The following is a 17,234-nucleotide window of genomic DNA, read 5'->3' as shown; positions in this document are numbered from 1 at the left end:
TTGGAACACTCGACTAGAGGATGAGCTACTTCTCATAAGAGAACTTCCTGATGAGCTAAACATGTCAGAGAGCTATTCAGGAGCGGGTACACACATACACCATGCTCTGCTAGGAGACCCCAGACAAGTATTTGTTTAGGTTTCAGAGACACTCAGCAGCCAAACTCATGCACTGCTGCTGAGAAGCAATGGGGACAGAGCACCACATCATCACAAAATCTACCTAGTGCAAAGAGAAGAGAGCTACCACCATCACACCACTTACATGCCTCTGTAGTCCAGAGAGGAAGCAGAAAGAGAAGCAGAGAAGAGGAAGGAGAGTCACAAACAGAAAATCAGGAAATCAGAACACATTAGAGCAACGGTTCTCAACCTGTGGTGTGTCGAGAAGCAAAGTCAAGTGTGCTGTGGAAATTTTAAGGAACCCAGTGCGTTTTTATACAAGCTCATTAAATACACCAATGACACCGCTTCTTAATTAAAATGTTTGTAAGTGGTCACTCAATTACATGGCGATGTAGGCTATATTTAGCTTTCGCTAATTTTATCAAAACACCGTCAGATAGAACAAACATACATATGTGTACACTCACGCATAACCAAACCCTAAGTATATGCGCAAGGGCATGAGACTACCGTATACGACATCTCCCCCACTTTTGTGTTATATCAATAACATCAAAGGAACTCTTTAAGAGAAATTTGCTCTCATTTGCAATTAACTAACATGTAATTTCAACTCAAATAGAAAAAACAGCAGTCACATGGCCTGACATGACACCTTAACACGGTGAAATCAGAAATGAATATCTGAAGCAACACTATCTTTGTAGAACTTCTGGCTTGTAAGGATGCAGAAAAGGTCAAAGGTTAAGGACGCACCTTGGAGGGTTCATCTCGCAGGGCAGCCACCCGCCCTTTCTGGGGTCGCCGCAGCACGAGCGCACTGTTGTAGTGGTCAGAGTGGCTGTCCATCATGGAGGACGCCGACACTGGGTACCTGAAGTCTGGGGTGCTGCCCAAATGAGACCGCCTGCCCAAGCACACCAACCAGCCAGTGAGTGGATGAGAAGGGATGCATGGGGAAAAGACCACAGAGGATAGGAAGGAAGGTGATTGTGCCCGTGCTTACCCATGCAACAAGGAGTTACTCCGACTGCGGCCCTGTTCGTTCTCAGCCCTCATGGTCTCAATCTGGATCAGAAGCTGCTCCTGAGGGTTGACACACACACACACACACACACACGAATCAGGATGCACCCTACACTATGCAGCATGAACTGCCTTAAGAGCTGAACTATTCCTGCACTTGCACTACAGACCTTTTCATGGTGAGCTTCCTCAATCAGCTTCTTGGTGTGCTCCAGATCACGAATGAGGGTGTTCTGAAAAAGAGAACAGGAAAACACGTTGGTTCATTTATAATCATTTGAACTCATTCCAGGTTGCAGGCTAGCAGTGGTAGGGCTGAACTTGGCCAGGCCGAGCCCAGAGCCCAGAGGTCCAGCAGTACCTTCTCCTCCAGAGCGGACATCCTCTCCTTTAGGTGGAGCTGTAGCCTCTCGTTGGACTCCGACAGGAGCTTGTCCACGGTCTCCGACAGACGCTTGTTGTGCTCTTCATTCATCTTCTCTCGCTGGCGAGCCTTTGGCAAACAAATACGCATATAAACAAACACACAAATATTGAATCCAACTGATGAGGAGGAAAGGTTGTGTTTACATTAGGTGACAAAAGAAGTGATGTCTGTGCGAAAGCTGGGACAGAAACAAGTACATATGCCAATAGATCTTGCCAGGAGCACGGAGTCCAAAATGATTGACAGGAAATGACATGTGAGTGGTGAACTTTGACCCCTCACCCTGAGCAGCTCCTGGTTTTTCTCTTCCAGCTGTGCTTCCAACTGTTTCAGCCGCTCCTCCACGTTGCCATGGCGTTCCTCCGCCTGATTGGGGGGTTCAAAAGAGACCAATGAAGAACTGAGAAGAGGTTTATCAAAGACACAACTGTGATTAAAAAAAAGAAACCTCAAACCTATAAATGAAAATGCACAATGGCAAAGAGAACAAAACTAAAATAGCTTGTCCCACAAACCCCAAAGGGACACAGCAGAAACAGACAGAAGCCTGACGAAGAGCTGCACAGCCAGCACACACACGCACGTCATGCTCCAGGAAGCACAAGAACGTACAAAGCCAAGCCAAAGCGTACAGCACAGACAGGGCACACAAACAGATCCGACACACACACACACACACACACACACACACACACACACACACACACACACACACACACACACACACACACACACGACCTTCTCGGTTAGCCAGGCAGTTAGCCACGTGGTGAGCGGCACAGTAAACACAGAGGTTAGTGAAGATAAAATTCCTCCAGAGTTTACATAAACTCCAGTATGTGTTTGGGGACGGACATGGGTCAACAGTAAAACATCTCACGTGCCCACAGGGCTACATGTTCTACTGTCCCACTTCAATTCCCAAATGAAAAACCAAAGAAATAATGTCATGAACGTCTCAAATTGGAAGCTGGTTTTGACGGGCCAGTGTGCAAAGGGGTTTGCTGCTTTTTTCCTGCAACAGCTGTTCAGAACAAATCCATTACTTCAGATAACGCTTACGTTGTTCCTTATATATTTTTACTTTAATAATGCCTTTTTAAAGCAATTTTTTCAAATCTGTTGGAAGGACAGCCAGAACCCTTTGAAGAGGTGGCCCTCCAAAACCCCAGTCAGGCAGCCCTGCCCTGAGGCCTGCTGGGAGCTGAAATGCCAAGCGCCCCTCGGCGCGCTCCCACCCTGCCCCCATGTGGGCGGCACCAGCCTTTCCTGCAGCCTCCTGCCCAAGCGAACTGGCACGCTTCCTGTTATGGTTAGATTACAGCACTTTAGAAATGGGGGTTGGGATCCGAGGAGGCATGGATGAGCACAGACTGAGCAGGCAGGCGGAGGGCAGGAAGAGAGCTGGGAATGCTGGAGGAGGTTTGGAGGAGGGATGGGGATGAGACTGCAGAGTACCTTCCTCTGAGCTTTAGAGTCCTTTGAGTCCTTAGAGTCAGACTACACACAGCCAGAGACAGCAGGGAGGAGAGACAGGGGACAGAGGACCAGAGAGAAAGAGAGAACGAATCAGAGAAGGAGAGAAAAAAGAGAGAGAGAGGGAGAAAGAGAAAGCGAGAGAAAGAATGAGTGGAGAGGGAGGGAAGTACAGACTTAAGTACAGGCACAAAATACAGTGTTCCACACTGCTGCAAAACGAGGATGGGATGAGATGGAGAGAGGGAGGAGGAAAGAAAGAAAGAAAGAGACAGAACGAAGGAGACTATGAGAGAGAGAGAGAGAGAGAGAGAGACAGAGAGAGAGACTATTAAAGGGCTAAGGGAAGCAAGAAAAGGGCAGAGCACAGGCACAGACAGACAAAAGGAGAGGACTTCAAACACTTATGGGAGCAGATGGCTTGCTGTTCCACTGTACAAATATGGGGACAAGGAAAAGGGGCATGTTTAAGAGAGGCAGTGGTACAGACAACCACAGCCTGACCACAGACGGTGCCAAAAGGAGCCAATGGGAAGACAATGGCATCCTGCGAAAGAGGACTGAGGCTGGGGAGAGTGCCCCACTAGGATCTGGGAGCACTAGCACAGGGATTACCAGACCACAGCTTGAGCTGACACAGTGAGCTGACACAGTGAGACGACACAGTGAGCAGACACAGTGAGCTGACACAGTGAGCAGACACAGTGAGCAGACACAGTGAGCAGACACAGTGAGCAGACAGAGGGTAAGAACACACATGGGCGTCTTTTTAAAAACGGGACGCTAGAAAATGCATTGATTCTTATGGTACGGCGCGCTTTGCGTAGGCGCACACGCAAAGCGCGCCATACCATAGGAATCAATGCATTTTCTAGCGTCCTGTTTTTAAAAAGACGCCCATGTGTGTTCTTACCCAGAGTGAGCAGACAGAGTGAGCAGACAGCGTGAGCAGACAGAGTGAGCCGACACAGTGAGCCGACACAGTGAGCCGACACAGTGAGCCGACACAGTGAGCCGACACAGTGAGCCGACACAGTGAGCCGACACAGTGAGCCGACACAGTAAGGAGTTTGCAGACAGTGAGCAAACAGAGTGAGCTGCAGGGCAGTTTTCTGAAGTTAACCACTGAGGTGTGAGGGGTCACAGAGACACAAGGGCCTGCAAGTGATGCAAAGGAGATTTCAAGGTTAGATAAGAAGAGTTTCAATGAACTGAAAGCTCAGACCTTGACACTCAACCTTATTACTAGGCCAGTAAAACAAAAAGGAGCTCAATCACATTGTGCAGGTAAATGCCTGAGCAATAATAGAAACCAAGAAAGGGAGACAATTCCATTGGACTGAAGCAACACAAGCGTGCCAAGCTGTCAACACTACAGCTATGTAGAAACACTGGGCTCCTAAACAGCCCAAAAAATTGAGCTCATGAGCTGAAATGGAACATGTGTTTTGACAGGACTGAGAGGATGCGGGGATGCCGAGTGTGGAGAGCAGTAACCAATCAGACAGCACTGAGCTGAGCGGTGGGGTGGGGTGCAGACAGCACTGAGCTGAGGGGTGGGTGGGGGATTCTGCTAATGGTAATTAGACAGAAGATGTCCTTGCCAAAGGCTGAAACAGCAGTCTCTCCTCCCTTTCTATCTCTCCCTCTCAGACATGACGTTTATCACCCAGGGGCAAAACACCATGCTGCCAAGCTTCAGCATATACTGCATTAAAGAGGTCCACATTAAGGTTTAATGCTCGTTTGGTCTTTCAGTAAGGAGCACCATCAGAAACTATAGGTCTCGGCCTATGGTGTCCACTCCATTTGGTCCAACTGGTTGAAGTAATGACCGTCCAGCTGTGTCCTAAACACAGGACCAGACTGTTCAAAAATAGCTCCAGGCCTTAATTTAGAGTGCACTCGCTCCTAAACAATAGCAGTGGGGCCAGTAGTAGAGGCCAAGTGGCTTAGTGTTGAGTTTGGTCTGTCTGACAAGCTGAGAGAAATAAGGGTTTCCCCTCTCTGAGGCTGTGTAGCTTTGGCTGCCTGTTTTAGTCTACACAGGGCAGTCATTCCATGAACATTATTAAGAGATCAATTCCTAAAAAATGGGTCAATTCTATCCAAATGAAATGACAGAAGAACCAAACAAGAGAAGGCAAAGACAGGAAACAGACGTGTGAAAGCACATGAGGCAGCAAACTGTTGGTACTCAAAGCTCCAGAGGCTCCCCACGCCAGGTCGCAGATAAAGAAGCCGACAAACATTTGAGGGAAAACAAAATCAAGGAAACTGTGAATATCAGCTTTGCTGGAAAAAGTGGCTGCAAGGTAAATGTGGTTAGGTCTACAAACGGTTCCTTGTGGTAGTTTGTATATCAGGGTTACTAAAACTGCACTTATTGAATGCTGAAATGGCAGTCTGTGCAGCAAATCTGGGGATATCTGCTGTGAGAAAATGTCTGACATCTTATCTCTTTCATACAAAAAAATACAGCTTCACTGTAAGAATAGAAAAATTATATTTGTATTTTACTGAACCATAATCACACCTTAGAGGAGTGTGAGTTAGCAGATGTTATTTAGCCAGAGTGGGCTAGTTTATTACACTCCTGCAAGCAACACATGCCAGATTTATCCCTAAATTATACCTCACACCTAAATTAATTATTTATTGTTCTGGAAATGTGCATGTGTGTGCGTGTGTGCGTGTGTGTGTAGAAAATCAGGATCCAGGGCTAGGCACAGTTGCACTCCTGATCTTCTGCTACGAGGAGTGTCAGGAATCAGTAAGTGGGGCGGGGCTTACCTTGGTGAGAGCAGCCACTCTCTGTGCTAGCTCCGCCTCCACCTCTGGCAGCGTCTCCGCCTTCCTGATGGTCTGCTGAAGCTTCTGCTCTGCCAGCTCCAGACGCTCCTGCAGCTGCCTGTTCTTATCCTCCGTCTGCCGGTCGACATGGAACACAGAACACAGAACATGGAACACAGAACATGGCACTGGCTCAGAACCCAACAATAACATAACAAGCTAACTTAAAGAGCATTACAAGCTACTCTCCATGAGTGCCTGAAAACACTATCCAGATTGGAATGGTCCACCTATTCAGAAATTTTGTTGAAAAAAAGTTGAATCAGACCGACATAGGTGCTAGCAGTTGGACAGTTGTGCTAAAACTGGCTAGTAAAGATTGATAAAAAGTTTGTTATAGAGATAATAATAATAATAATACATTTTATTTGTATTGCACTTTACATCATACAGATCTCAAAGTGCTAAGTCTCTTAGTCAACAATACTGATTTACAAATAGACACAATTCTCATGCTAGGAGGGAGAGCTACTGAGTAAAATCAGCTGGAACACAGATTGGTCATACATTTTGTTTCTGAATTGCCCAGCTCGCACTGTGTGAAACACTGGCCACTGGCGATGTGAATAAACAGTAAGCAAAGAGATGCTTATCAGCGCTGTTCCTGAACACAAGAGGCCCTCTTCATGCTTTGCATCCCCTGCGGGGGAGCAGCTACGTTTCTGCTCTTTCTCTGTTAGCAGCGCTAAGCCAATATTGTTTTAGCGTGTCAGCTCTGAGGAAAAGAGGAGACAGGGAAGGGAAAGGGCAAAAAACAAGCTGGGCACATAATGGCGAGAAAAAACTAAAAGAGGGAAATGAGAGAGAGAGACAGAGAGAGAGAGAGAGGGAGAGTGACAGGGAAGAGAGTAAAGAGAGCAAGCGACAGCAGAGGGAGGACTAGTATGTGCATGCAAGAGCAAAAGAGTGTGTGTGTGTGTGTGTGTGTGTGTGTGTGTGTGTGTGCATGTTTGTTGATGTGTGAGTTGGTGTGTGTGCACATTCCCTTTGGAGCCACACCACTGTCCCTGACTCTTTGGAGAGCATCTCCGTAAACTAACATGACTCGCAGGCGTCCTATTCAGTGCCTGCTGCGGTGAGTGGCCTGTGAATGCACTGAGAGGGGTCCTAATGTTGCCAGGGCACTGCAGGCTCTTCCTGCCATCTAAAAGAGTGCCCGTCACACTACACACTAGACACACACACTAGACACACACACACTAGACACACACACTAGACACACACACACACACACAGCCCTCCCTCCACCGGCCTGCGGAGAGGAACAGAGGGACAAAGGGGACAAAAGAGTGGCTAGGGGACAGGAAGTGAAGAGGAGGGGAAGGGCCGCCGCTGCTAGAAATAGAGCACCGTGTGGAAACGTGCATTACGTTGGACCACCATGAAGGAGCCGACTGGGAAAGTGGAGCGCTGAAACAGCAGCCACATGGCTCTGCCATCACCGGCTCTCCGTCATACTCAGCCACATGGCTCTGCCATCACCGGCTCTCCGTCATACTCAGCAACATGGCTCTGCCATCACCGGCTCTCCGTCATACTCAGCCACATGGCTCTGCCATCACCGGCTCTCCGTCATACTCAGCCACATGGCTCTGCCATCATGGGGTTGTGTATAGAAGTGCACATAATGCAATATGGGATATTTAAACCTGTACTCAAATCCTCCAGATGGCCAAAACAGCCATTATGTGATGACTGGAGAACCGCACAACTGCAATGTTCTGGTTCACCTGTGTGGTTAAATCAACTGGTCCTGTCTGTCCCTGCCCTAAATCAACTGGTCCTGTCTGTCCCTGCCCTAAATCAACTTGTCCTGTCTGTCCCTGCCCTAAATCAACTTGTCCTGTCTGTCCCTGTCCCAAATCAACTGGTCCTGTCTGTCCCTGTCCCAAATCAACTGGTCCTGTCTGTCCCTGCCCCAAATCAACTTGTCCTGTCTGTCCCTGCCCTAAATCAACTTGTCCTGTCTGTCCCTGCCCTAAATCTCACAAGGACAGGACAGGGAGCAGAGGGAGAGCCCCCAGGAGCCAGCAGTGCTGAGCCTGTCAGTGTCTCACCTGGCGGAAGAGGGATTCCTTGTTGGCAATCTCATTCTCCAGCTTGTCGTTGAGGTCATGCACCGATGTGGCCTCCCTCTGAGCGGCCAGGTAGCGCTTCTCCAGTGTGGTGATGCGCTCCTCCATGTCCTCTTTCTGGGCCATGGACTGACATGGGAGAAACAAATCCAATTATGAGGAGCCTTCAAATACATATACATATGGCAAGAGGGAAAAGCTTAAGAACACACCAGTGCAAAAACATGTATCAAGTTACCTGATGTTTTTATCAATTCAATCAGTGCAACTCTGTGAATTACTACAGATTCCATGGAATATATCAATGACTACTACAGTTGATGTTTGTACAGCTATCCCCCTTCTGTTTATTAAGATGTTTGATTTCTATCTCCTGTCCAGTAACATCGCCCGTGTGGTGTCCATGCCTCCTCACCTCTCGGATGTCCCTCTGCAGACGCGTGCTCATGTCCTCGGACTTGATGAGGTCCTTGCGGGCCGTGTCCAGGTCCTCCTCCAGCTCGGCCACACGGCCCGTCAGGCACACGATGCGCTCCTTCATCTGCAGCACCTCCTTGCTCTGACGGTCCAGGAGCTCCTGCAGCTCCATCACCCTCCCAACGTCCTCCTCCGAGCCGTCCGAAGAGCGCTGCACACACAGCCAGCAAACACATCAAGATCAAAGTTATTACAAAAACACATTTAGCAACGGTTACTGAGTAAAGGAGTGTACAGTAGTGAGTAAACTGGTGACTTCCATGACAAACAAAGGACAGGCAGAGCAAAAGATCAGCGTACCAAACCAGAATCCCTGCAAGGCCACTTTAAAGTGGTAACAACAGGGGCACTTGAGATCCCAGTTCACCAGTTAAGCTACAGGAGAAGGACGCTCAATGCTACTTAGTGCCAGATCATAGAGTCTGACAGTGAATACACAACATCTAGCTTTTAGTAGGGGATAATTCTAATAATCAGAGGATAATTCAGAGGCCGTTCTATGCTCTTATGTGTCCAGGGGATATAAACTACAAATAAAAACACAACAGGTATAGTGTTCAGCTCATCTGAACTGTTTTCAGAGCTGTTTTGGTGCTGCGTCAGGGATAATGGGCCTGTGTGTGCAGAGCTTCTATTCGAGTTTGTCCTCGACATAAAGGGTTCCCAGGGGTGACTCAAGTTCAACTGGCCCTAAAGGTTGGGGCGGGGCGGGGCAGGGTTTTCTAATGCAATTTAAATCAGCACCAACCCCCCGCTGTGCAGAAGCTTCAACACAGCACCCAGCGCCTCACCCAACAGTCCCCCCCTCCACCCCCACCCCCCCCCCCCCCCCCCGCTCCCTTTAATCAAATAAGCCCAGCGCCTGTTTTAGGCCCTCTCATATGACTTATATTACACCATCTGATCCAGCCAGGCTACACATCATTTATTCATTTAAATAGCCTGTTTGAACAAACACAATGGTGAACGCTCAAGTCGAAGTGAATCCCAAATACAGGCCGTTGGTATGTATGTCGTGAGCGAGACCAGCGCCAGACGTAGCGGGCTTCGCCGCACGCGCATGAACGGATGGACAGAATGGTTGGTGGAAAGCAGGGCGGCACCATCTGCTATGCTCGGCGCTGACGCAGATAGGCCCGTATCTCTGGGCAAAGGGACGTGGAGGGGGGGGTGGGTGCGGGTGTTGAGCCTACCTTGCCATTTGTGCTGGGCATGTTCTCTGAGTTGTGGTTGATTTCGTTCATGCCGTCAAGCAGCACCTTCTTCTGATTGTTCTGCTCGCGTAGGAAGTGGATCTGAGAGAGAGAGAGAGAGAGAGAGAGAGAGAGAGAGAGAGCTCTCACTTAATACATTCACAGAAAAAACAGAGGCCATGAAAGTGGAGCAGATGGTGTGTATGCTAGGAGGGTTTTTTGGCTGAGTGCAGAAATTTGTTGAGTGCAACAGCAGACCACCAGCAGCTAAACACTGATACTGTCAGAGACTCCACTAATGTTGACACACTAGCTTGTGAGTGTGTGTGAGTGTGTGTGTGTGGATATTACAAGCTTAACTCAGACACCCCACAGAGGACTAACTGCACAGACAGGCAGTTCTTAGAATTATTCAAACCTCAAATATACTGTGAGTGCGGATGTACGCGTCAATGAGGGCATATGTGTGACTGTGTGCGGGTGCATGTGTGTATGAGAGCATATTTGAGTGGTACCATCCAAGTCCTCCAGAGTGCGTCTGGGTCATTTCTGGTTGAGTAATTCACCTCTGCAGAATTTTCAATACAAAGGCAAATACACAAACACATGAGAGCACGGGCAAGATCACGGGCACGGGCACGGGCACGCACAACAGAGAGAAAAAAAATCTAGGCCACTCTCCCATCATGCTCCCTGCTCCCTTTTGTCAATGTTAATCTCATCACAGGCTCGCTCAGAGGCAAGGGCTAGTGACCGCGAGAGCAGCAAAGAGAAGGAGTATAAAACGGAACAATGGGCAAAGAGAAGATTACAGAGGGCTGTGATGAACAATGCAATGCACAATATTTTGTAGTCTTACGACAACAACAACAACAACAACAAGAGAGAACCTACTTTTATCCTAAACTATTTGTTGGCGCTGCCTTCAATTTAAACTAAAAACAAGACGCGGAAACATGCCCTCTAATAAAGACATGCTGATGCTGACAGTTCTTGAGAGACCTTGACTCGGGGGAATGTTCTGGCACTTCTGGGTAATTCATGAGCTCACTATTGATGAACAGGGAGTGGTTTGGTGAGACATAACACAAAGCTGACAGCAGGTTAGTGACTCATCGGCACTTCTTCTTTCCAGTGCCAGGTCTGCTAAACTGGTTGGTCCTGATGAGGTTGCCTGCTTTTGGTCATTGGTGAGGGATTCGTTAATGGAGGCAAAGCAGGTGCTTACAGCACAAATTACACACCAGTGCTCCACATTCCTCAGGGGAAGCCGTGTGGCAAAGGCTGGCTAAGACTGCAACGCAGCCCGAGTGGAGAACAATTGGCCATGTTTGAGTGTGTGTGTATGTGTGTGTGTGTGTGTATTACTGTGTTTGTGTGTGTATTAGTGTGTGTGTGTTTATGTCGTACCTCCTTGTTAGTATTTGTCAGCTGTTCCTCCAAGGCACTACACCGCTCAAGTGCTACCCGGAGCCTCTCCCGAACCTGAAGACACAAAAACACATGTTGAGTTAAGGCAAATTTCAATGACAACACATACACAAACACACAAAGATTTTTGGTGAAGTTTTGTTTTGACATATAAACGATTTCTGAATGTATCTGAGACCAGTATTAATTGTCCTCAATGGAGGCAGCAAACATCAAGCTCAATGTTTCACGGGGTCTGTCATGAGCAGGCCTGCTTCCCCACCTTCTCGTCCAGGGCTTTGTGGTGCTCAAACAGAGATTTGAGGGCCTTGAGCACCTCCACCTCACTGGACACGCCAGCTGGAGACTGGGCCTGCCTCTTCACCACAGTCATCCTCAGAGAGCGCTCGTGTCGAGACACCAGACACTCCAGATGCTCCAGCAACAACTACAGTCAGAGAAGGAGAGAGAAGTCAGTAGGAATGAATAAGTCATTATGAAATACAGTGAAGGTGCATTACAAACAAACAAACACACAAACAAATGGGCTTCAATCGAATTACACATCTAATGTGACCACACTGTGGGACAATTTCGTCCAAGGGAACGCACCCAAGGATGAATGTCAGTGCCATTGTGGATGTGGCTGTCTGTGAACGCACTTTGTAGGAGTACATAGAGCGTTGCAGAGAGTTGTGTGCAAGGCAGAATGCTGCATATTGACTGGTTTTGGGACACACAAAAACATGTGCACGTACAAACACACACACACACACAATCCTGTCACTCAGTTGTGCTGTGCAGCACAGTGGGATCCCATCAGGCCCGTTAGGATGACAAAGCCCAAACTCATCCCCTCTGTGGCTCCCTCTAATCCCTCTCTCCTCCCTCTCTCCCTCTCTCTCACTCACTACTCTGTTGAGCTGGGTCCCTGCCAAGTGTGTCAGGCAGCAGCAAGCCACACTTGGATTAAGCCCCCACCTAAACATGGGCCTCCCCTTTCTCAGGCTGACGTATAGCAGCCCTGGGCTAGGAGGAAGCGTGGATAACATGGCGAGGGGATTAACCTATGGCGGCCCACGTCTGTGACCCTGCAGTGTGCTCCGTCCCTCTCGTTAGTAAAGCCTCCTAATCCACATAGCAAATACCAGAGGGGGCCACAGTCTTCCCTAAAAACACTCTCTCACTCATCAAAAAGCACAGTCAGTCATACCTCTGAGCAAACCCATATTCACATACCTTTAGCACCCCACACACAGAAACAGGGGCGTTGAGTGACATCCATTCAATGTAAACTTTGCCTCCAACTCAGAATACAATGCAGAGACGTGTGTAGTGTGACTAGTGTGACTGTGAAAACCCCTATGGCCTGAGGGGCGCACACTGCTGCCAGTGGCCCATATTACAGTCTGCACCACGGGGGTTACTGCTTGTATCATTTACTGCTCTGCAGGATTGCTTACCCATGCATAAACCAATCCAGGTATCCTATCTAAACCTGACAGTCATTAGAGGTCAGACAGGGCCACAATCTGCAGCTCAAAGGTCCACATTGACATTGTTTTGGACAACCTCACTCAGATGCTGGAATTGTTGTGCAAGACAGTATTTTCCATTACAGAACACCTATGCGAAAGCATACTGCCTGCATACTGTTTGGGAGTGTGTGTGTGTGTGTGTGTGTGTGTGTGTGTGTGTGTGTAAGTCTTCTCTTACCCGTGTATTGTTGCGCTCAGCCTTCAGCTCGGCGATCTCCTCCTCCCTCTCAAGGAGCTGCTCGCGGCACATGTTCACCTCCTTGGTCAGCGCTGCAAACTCCTGCACACAACAACACACCACCATCCCGTTAGGCCACTCAACAACCAACAACAACAACAACAACAACAACAACAACAACAACACCATCCCGTTAGGCCACAGCAGCAACACAAGAAATCCGTCCCAGAATGCAGTCTAACATAAGCAGTCCCACCCAAACAGATTGAACTTGTCATCACCGTGCACTTTGTTGTCCAGTCAAAAACAACGCATCTAATGGTAGACACAGCCAAAAATCACAAGCAAAACCTATGGATTGCAATCTTTGTTCTATCCAACCACAAACCCTGTTTTTTTTGCACATAAAGCTTACTTACGAGTGTGATCTAGTTACTAGATCAGCATATGTTTTTGCAGATTAAATGCATGATTGCTCATGAAGAATGTGTGTGACTCACGTTTTAGCCCCAAGGACAAAGTCCAAGCCTACGGCCAGCCACACCACTTCAGAAGAAATGCAAGTGGAACCAAGGATATTTCTAATGTGGGAAAGCTTGTGTTTTGCAGCCAACAATAAACAACACAAAGGCACACAAGCCTTTTATTGCCTTTTTCTTCATAACAATGCAACATTCAACACTGGATGCCAATCGACAGCCATCTTTTGCGGAGCAGGCTCTGAGCACCGTGCTGAGTGTTCAGACAGGCGTAAACTGTGACCGACAAGCACTCAGCGACCGCCTTTCATCACTGCCTCGCTGCCTTAGGGAGCACCCAGTGACGAGATTTCACTTCCTTCTGCAGTGTCAGGGCGCCTTCCGTCAGGGAAATGACATGAAATTGGATATGGGGGGAAGGGCCGCCCAAGACGCCACGCAATGAAACACTGCAGTCTACCGAAGCTTCTGCCAAGTCAGAATGAGGTCATATAGCAAATACACATCATCTGTGCATAACATTTGACACCAGGGCTGCAGATGGTATGCTACCATGCTCCCGAAACATAACACTTAGCTTTGCAGAGGCTAACGGTGAGGTGAGGCTAAGGGTCGACACGGAGGGGCTGAGGCTGAGGAGCGCTTGGATATTTAATTCTGCTCCTCTGCATATCTGACCCAGAGTCCTCGTGTCTTGTCCTCCTCTTGGGAGATGGGAGTCCAGGGATCACACACTCAACACACTCGCTTGCACACATACACACACACACACACACACGCAAACAGCTCTTCGCACACTGGATTTGGAAGTGGGTTCTGATGTCAAGTAATCCTAAAGCAAAAGGTGGAAGGCGAGTTAAAGGGGAATTGTATTTGAGTGCCAAATTCTTCAAGAGACCCCGCTAGTATGCAGCTGGGTTCATGACTGACACTTCCTTCCAACTCCAGATATGGCAGCCGATGACTGCCTTCTGGATTTATGAGGTCAGCGTACGTGTGTACAGTTTTCTGCCAAAAAGAACCCACACTACTGACATCAGACACCACCACAGCAGGTGCCTCCCTCTGGTAGGAGCCGGTCAACGGTGAGTGGCCTGGAGAAATTAATTGTGGCAGACAATGGCTTCTATTCACGTCAGCAGCAATGGGGGGGGGGGGGGGGGGGCTGAGCCCTCCACCAGACAGCCAGCCAGACGGCCTGTAATGGGATGAGTGGCTAAACAGCAGAGGCAGAGGAAGGTGGGCCCAACTACGGGTTTAAGGTCAAACAGATGAAACACTGACAGGAGCCAAAAGCAACTGTTTATGAGGAGATAAGGTAGATAAAAAAAACACGAGTGTATCGATTTAAAAGCTAATGAGAAAACTGCAGGTTGAAAAGAGAAAGTGAGAAAAGAGGAAACAAGAAGAGAAAGACAAACAAAATAAATCGGACAGGGAGACGGAAGAGCGAGAACAACGTGAGCAGGACGGCGTGAACATGCAGTCAGGGCATTAGACAAATATCAGTCATGGAAAAACAGGTGGCACGGCGTCTGTTTGTTCAAACGCACACGGTAAACGAGGACCACTTAGTGTTAGACCATCATCGTGTGTGACTCATCCTTCCTGGGTGGCTTTTTACGCAAGACAGAGAAGCACAAGCAGGGCCAGTTAATTAAAATAACTATTTGCCCATGAAGGCTTATCTCACAGGAGTGTGCGCGCACACACACACTCACACTCTCACACACACACACACACACACACACACAGACACAGATGTGTACACACACACACAATCATCAAATTACACCATGTTACAGGTTGCTCTGCAGGTCATTAACCCACAGGAAAAAAGGGCAGGAACAGCCAGGAATGTGGCATTTGTGAGGTGATAAATTCTGTGAATACAGAAGAAGTAACCAATGGCACGGTCCCATAGCACAGCAGAGAATGATGACAAAGAGGGGGAAGATTAAGCAGAATAAAGCATGGAGGAGGATAAAGATTTCTATAATCGCTCTGCCTGTCGCCCACCACCCAGTGACATCACACAACAGTAAACCAATCAGAGGAGGTTGAGAGAGAACTCTGCCAATTTTGCCTAAGTATAATTACTCTTGATTAGTTCATGACTAAACAAACAAGTGGAAACAAACAAGTTACTTTTCAGAAAGGCACAGTTCAAAGGTCTCTTACACCTATAAAAACAAGGTTTCACAGGCTGGTTACGAGAGGTCTGTTTAAATATCCTACTTTACTTCTGTGTTACATCCTCACAGACAAGACATTCCTCTGGGAAGCATTAAGCCACATTCCGGGGTGTGTTCATTGAAACTGGTAAAAACAGATGGTGCAGGCTACCGACCTTCTAAACCAGACTATAAGGTTGCAACCAATAACGTATGATTCCTTTCACCAGTGACATAACTGCTAGTGAGTTGGGTATTACTAAGAGAGGAATGGAACATTAGTGTTCTTGCCAGCCAGGTTTATGTGACTGGATCAGTCTTATAGATCACATTACATGACATTAATTGTGTATTTCTCAAGAGTTCCTACTGGTTGATTATGCTTGCAAGTGCCTATGCATGATGTAATAGGGGTCGCCCGATTATCTGGTTGTTAGATCATTGGGGCAGACGTTTGAAATGATTGTATGATTATCATAAAAATAAATACAAAATAATTACATTTTAAAAACCAATGCTTGTACCACCCCAATGCATCTCCTCTGTTAGATAAAAATGCTATAGGTATGGCTAACATTCTTTCCACAAAATTCCCTCATTGGCCAAAACAACGAAATGCTGTTATCAGGTGTTGAGGTGCTGGGTCTCGGACCTTCTGCCGGAAACAAGAATGGAAGATAAGAATCAAGCAAAAGGGTCGCCGTGGTCAAACCCTTGTGGTAAACCAAAATGCATTAGGCCATTTGGACCTTTAGGAATCTGTGTTAGCTACCCCTAGCTACTAAACAAGTTAGGAGTATAAAAGAAAATAAGGACTTGTAATAAGGACTAATTGGGGCACTTATGCAATAGGTTGCAACAGTTTGACACAACACATTTAACAAACATGATGGACTGTATATCTATTTCAAATAAAAAAGTGTGGACACACAGGCTAGTTTAAAGGTTTGATATTTCAAAGTTTATGATTGAAATTCAACCTAAAAGATGCATCAATTCGCTTCATTTATAACGCAATGATTGCCATAGTTTGTCCGATAATTGAATGTTTTTGAAATAGTGTTAGGCATCTGTTGCAGAGCCAAAATAAGGTTTTTATAAATGAATGAATACATTTTACCACAACGTCAATAGTAGCCCCCTTTGAGAAGGTCCTATCTCTCTCTCGTACATCGTTTTATATGAACGTGTCGTGCACCCCCTTGCACACACATTGCAGCTCATATTACAGATAATCAATTATCAGCCTGAAATATTGGTTATAGTCCTGGTTTTGTCGGAGATAATCATTATCGTATCTGCCATGGAAAACAAAGATTGGTCCCCCATTAAGTAAATCACAAATTGCTTAAACTATTTCTTACTGGTCAAGTATAAAACATAAATCCCCTCCTCTAATAAGAGGAGTGTAAAAACATCCACTCTCATCTCTGTATGTCAACACACAGGCACCAGCTTGACACGTTCAAAACACTGAATATAAACAAGTATTGGGCTTTGCTTGACATTCAAACAGTTCAGCATTGACAGGGCATTCCTTTCTCATGCTGGCTTTTTCAAATGCAAGTACCCCATTGCCCTTTCCCCTCAGCTCCCCACTGGTCTATGCTCAGAATGCGCCTGACGCTTCTGTGGTTTTACAGGGCTTCAAGGAAAGCAAACGGAGAGGGTGGACCGGGCGTCATGGCGGCTGCGGGGAAAGCACACAGAGAGGGAGGCCCAGGCGTCATTGCTGCTGCCGGCAGGCGACACTGGGGGTGCTTCTCCCGTTACCCCTGCAGCTGACTCGGATCGTTTTCAGG

The 17,234-nt window shown here is 47.4% G+C and overlaps 1 protein-coding gene across 1 annotated transcript in view; it reads right to left on the bottom strand.

Moving 5' to 3' along the window:
- The window catches only part of ppfia1 (PTPRF interacting protein alpha 1), a 43,339-nt gene that overhangs the window by 14,843 nt on the left and 11,262 nt on the right, over window positions 1-17,234 (bottom strand). Inside the window, exons 3-14 of the mRNA XM_080843844.1 lie at window positions 12,780-12,881; window positions 11,347-11,511; window positions 11,064-11,138; window positions 9,654-9,755; window positions 8,399-8,611; window positions 7,966-8,112; window positions 5,849-5,983; window positions 1,862-1,945; window positions 1,514-1,645; window positions 1,323-1,385; window positions 1,133-1,212; window positions 883-1,033 (exon numbers count right to left, since the gene is read on the bottom strand). Coding sequence (XP_080699970.1) covers window positions 883-1,033; window positions 1,133-1,212; window positions 1,323-1,385; window positions 1,514-1,645; window positions 1,862-1,945; window positions 5,849-5,983; window positions 7,966-8,112; window positions 8,399-8,611; window positions 9,654-9,755; window positions 11,064-11,138; window positions 11,347-11,511; window positions 12,780-12,881 — 1,449 coding nt within the window. The remainder of the gene's footprint in view (window positions 1-882; window positions 1,034-1,132; window positions 1,213-1,322; window positions 1,386-1,513; window positions 1,646-1,861; window positions 1,946-5,848; window positions 5,984-7,965; window positions 8,113-8,398; window positions 8,612-9,653; window positions 9,756-11,063; window positions 11,139-11,346; window positions 11,512-12,779; window positions 12,882-17,234) is intronic.

This window comes from Sprattus sprattus (genome assembly GCF_963457725.1).
Source record: "Sprattus sprattus genome assembly, chromosome: 8".
In the NCBI taxonomy this organism is placed as follows: Eukaryota; Metazoa; Chordata; class Actinopteri; order Clupeiformes; family Clupeidae; genus Sprattus; species Sprattus sprattus.
The sequence above is the reverse complement of the archived record's forward strand: the minus strand, read 5'-3'. Positions and strand labels throughout refer to the sequence as shown.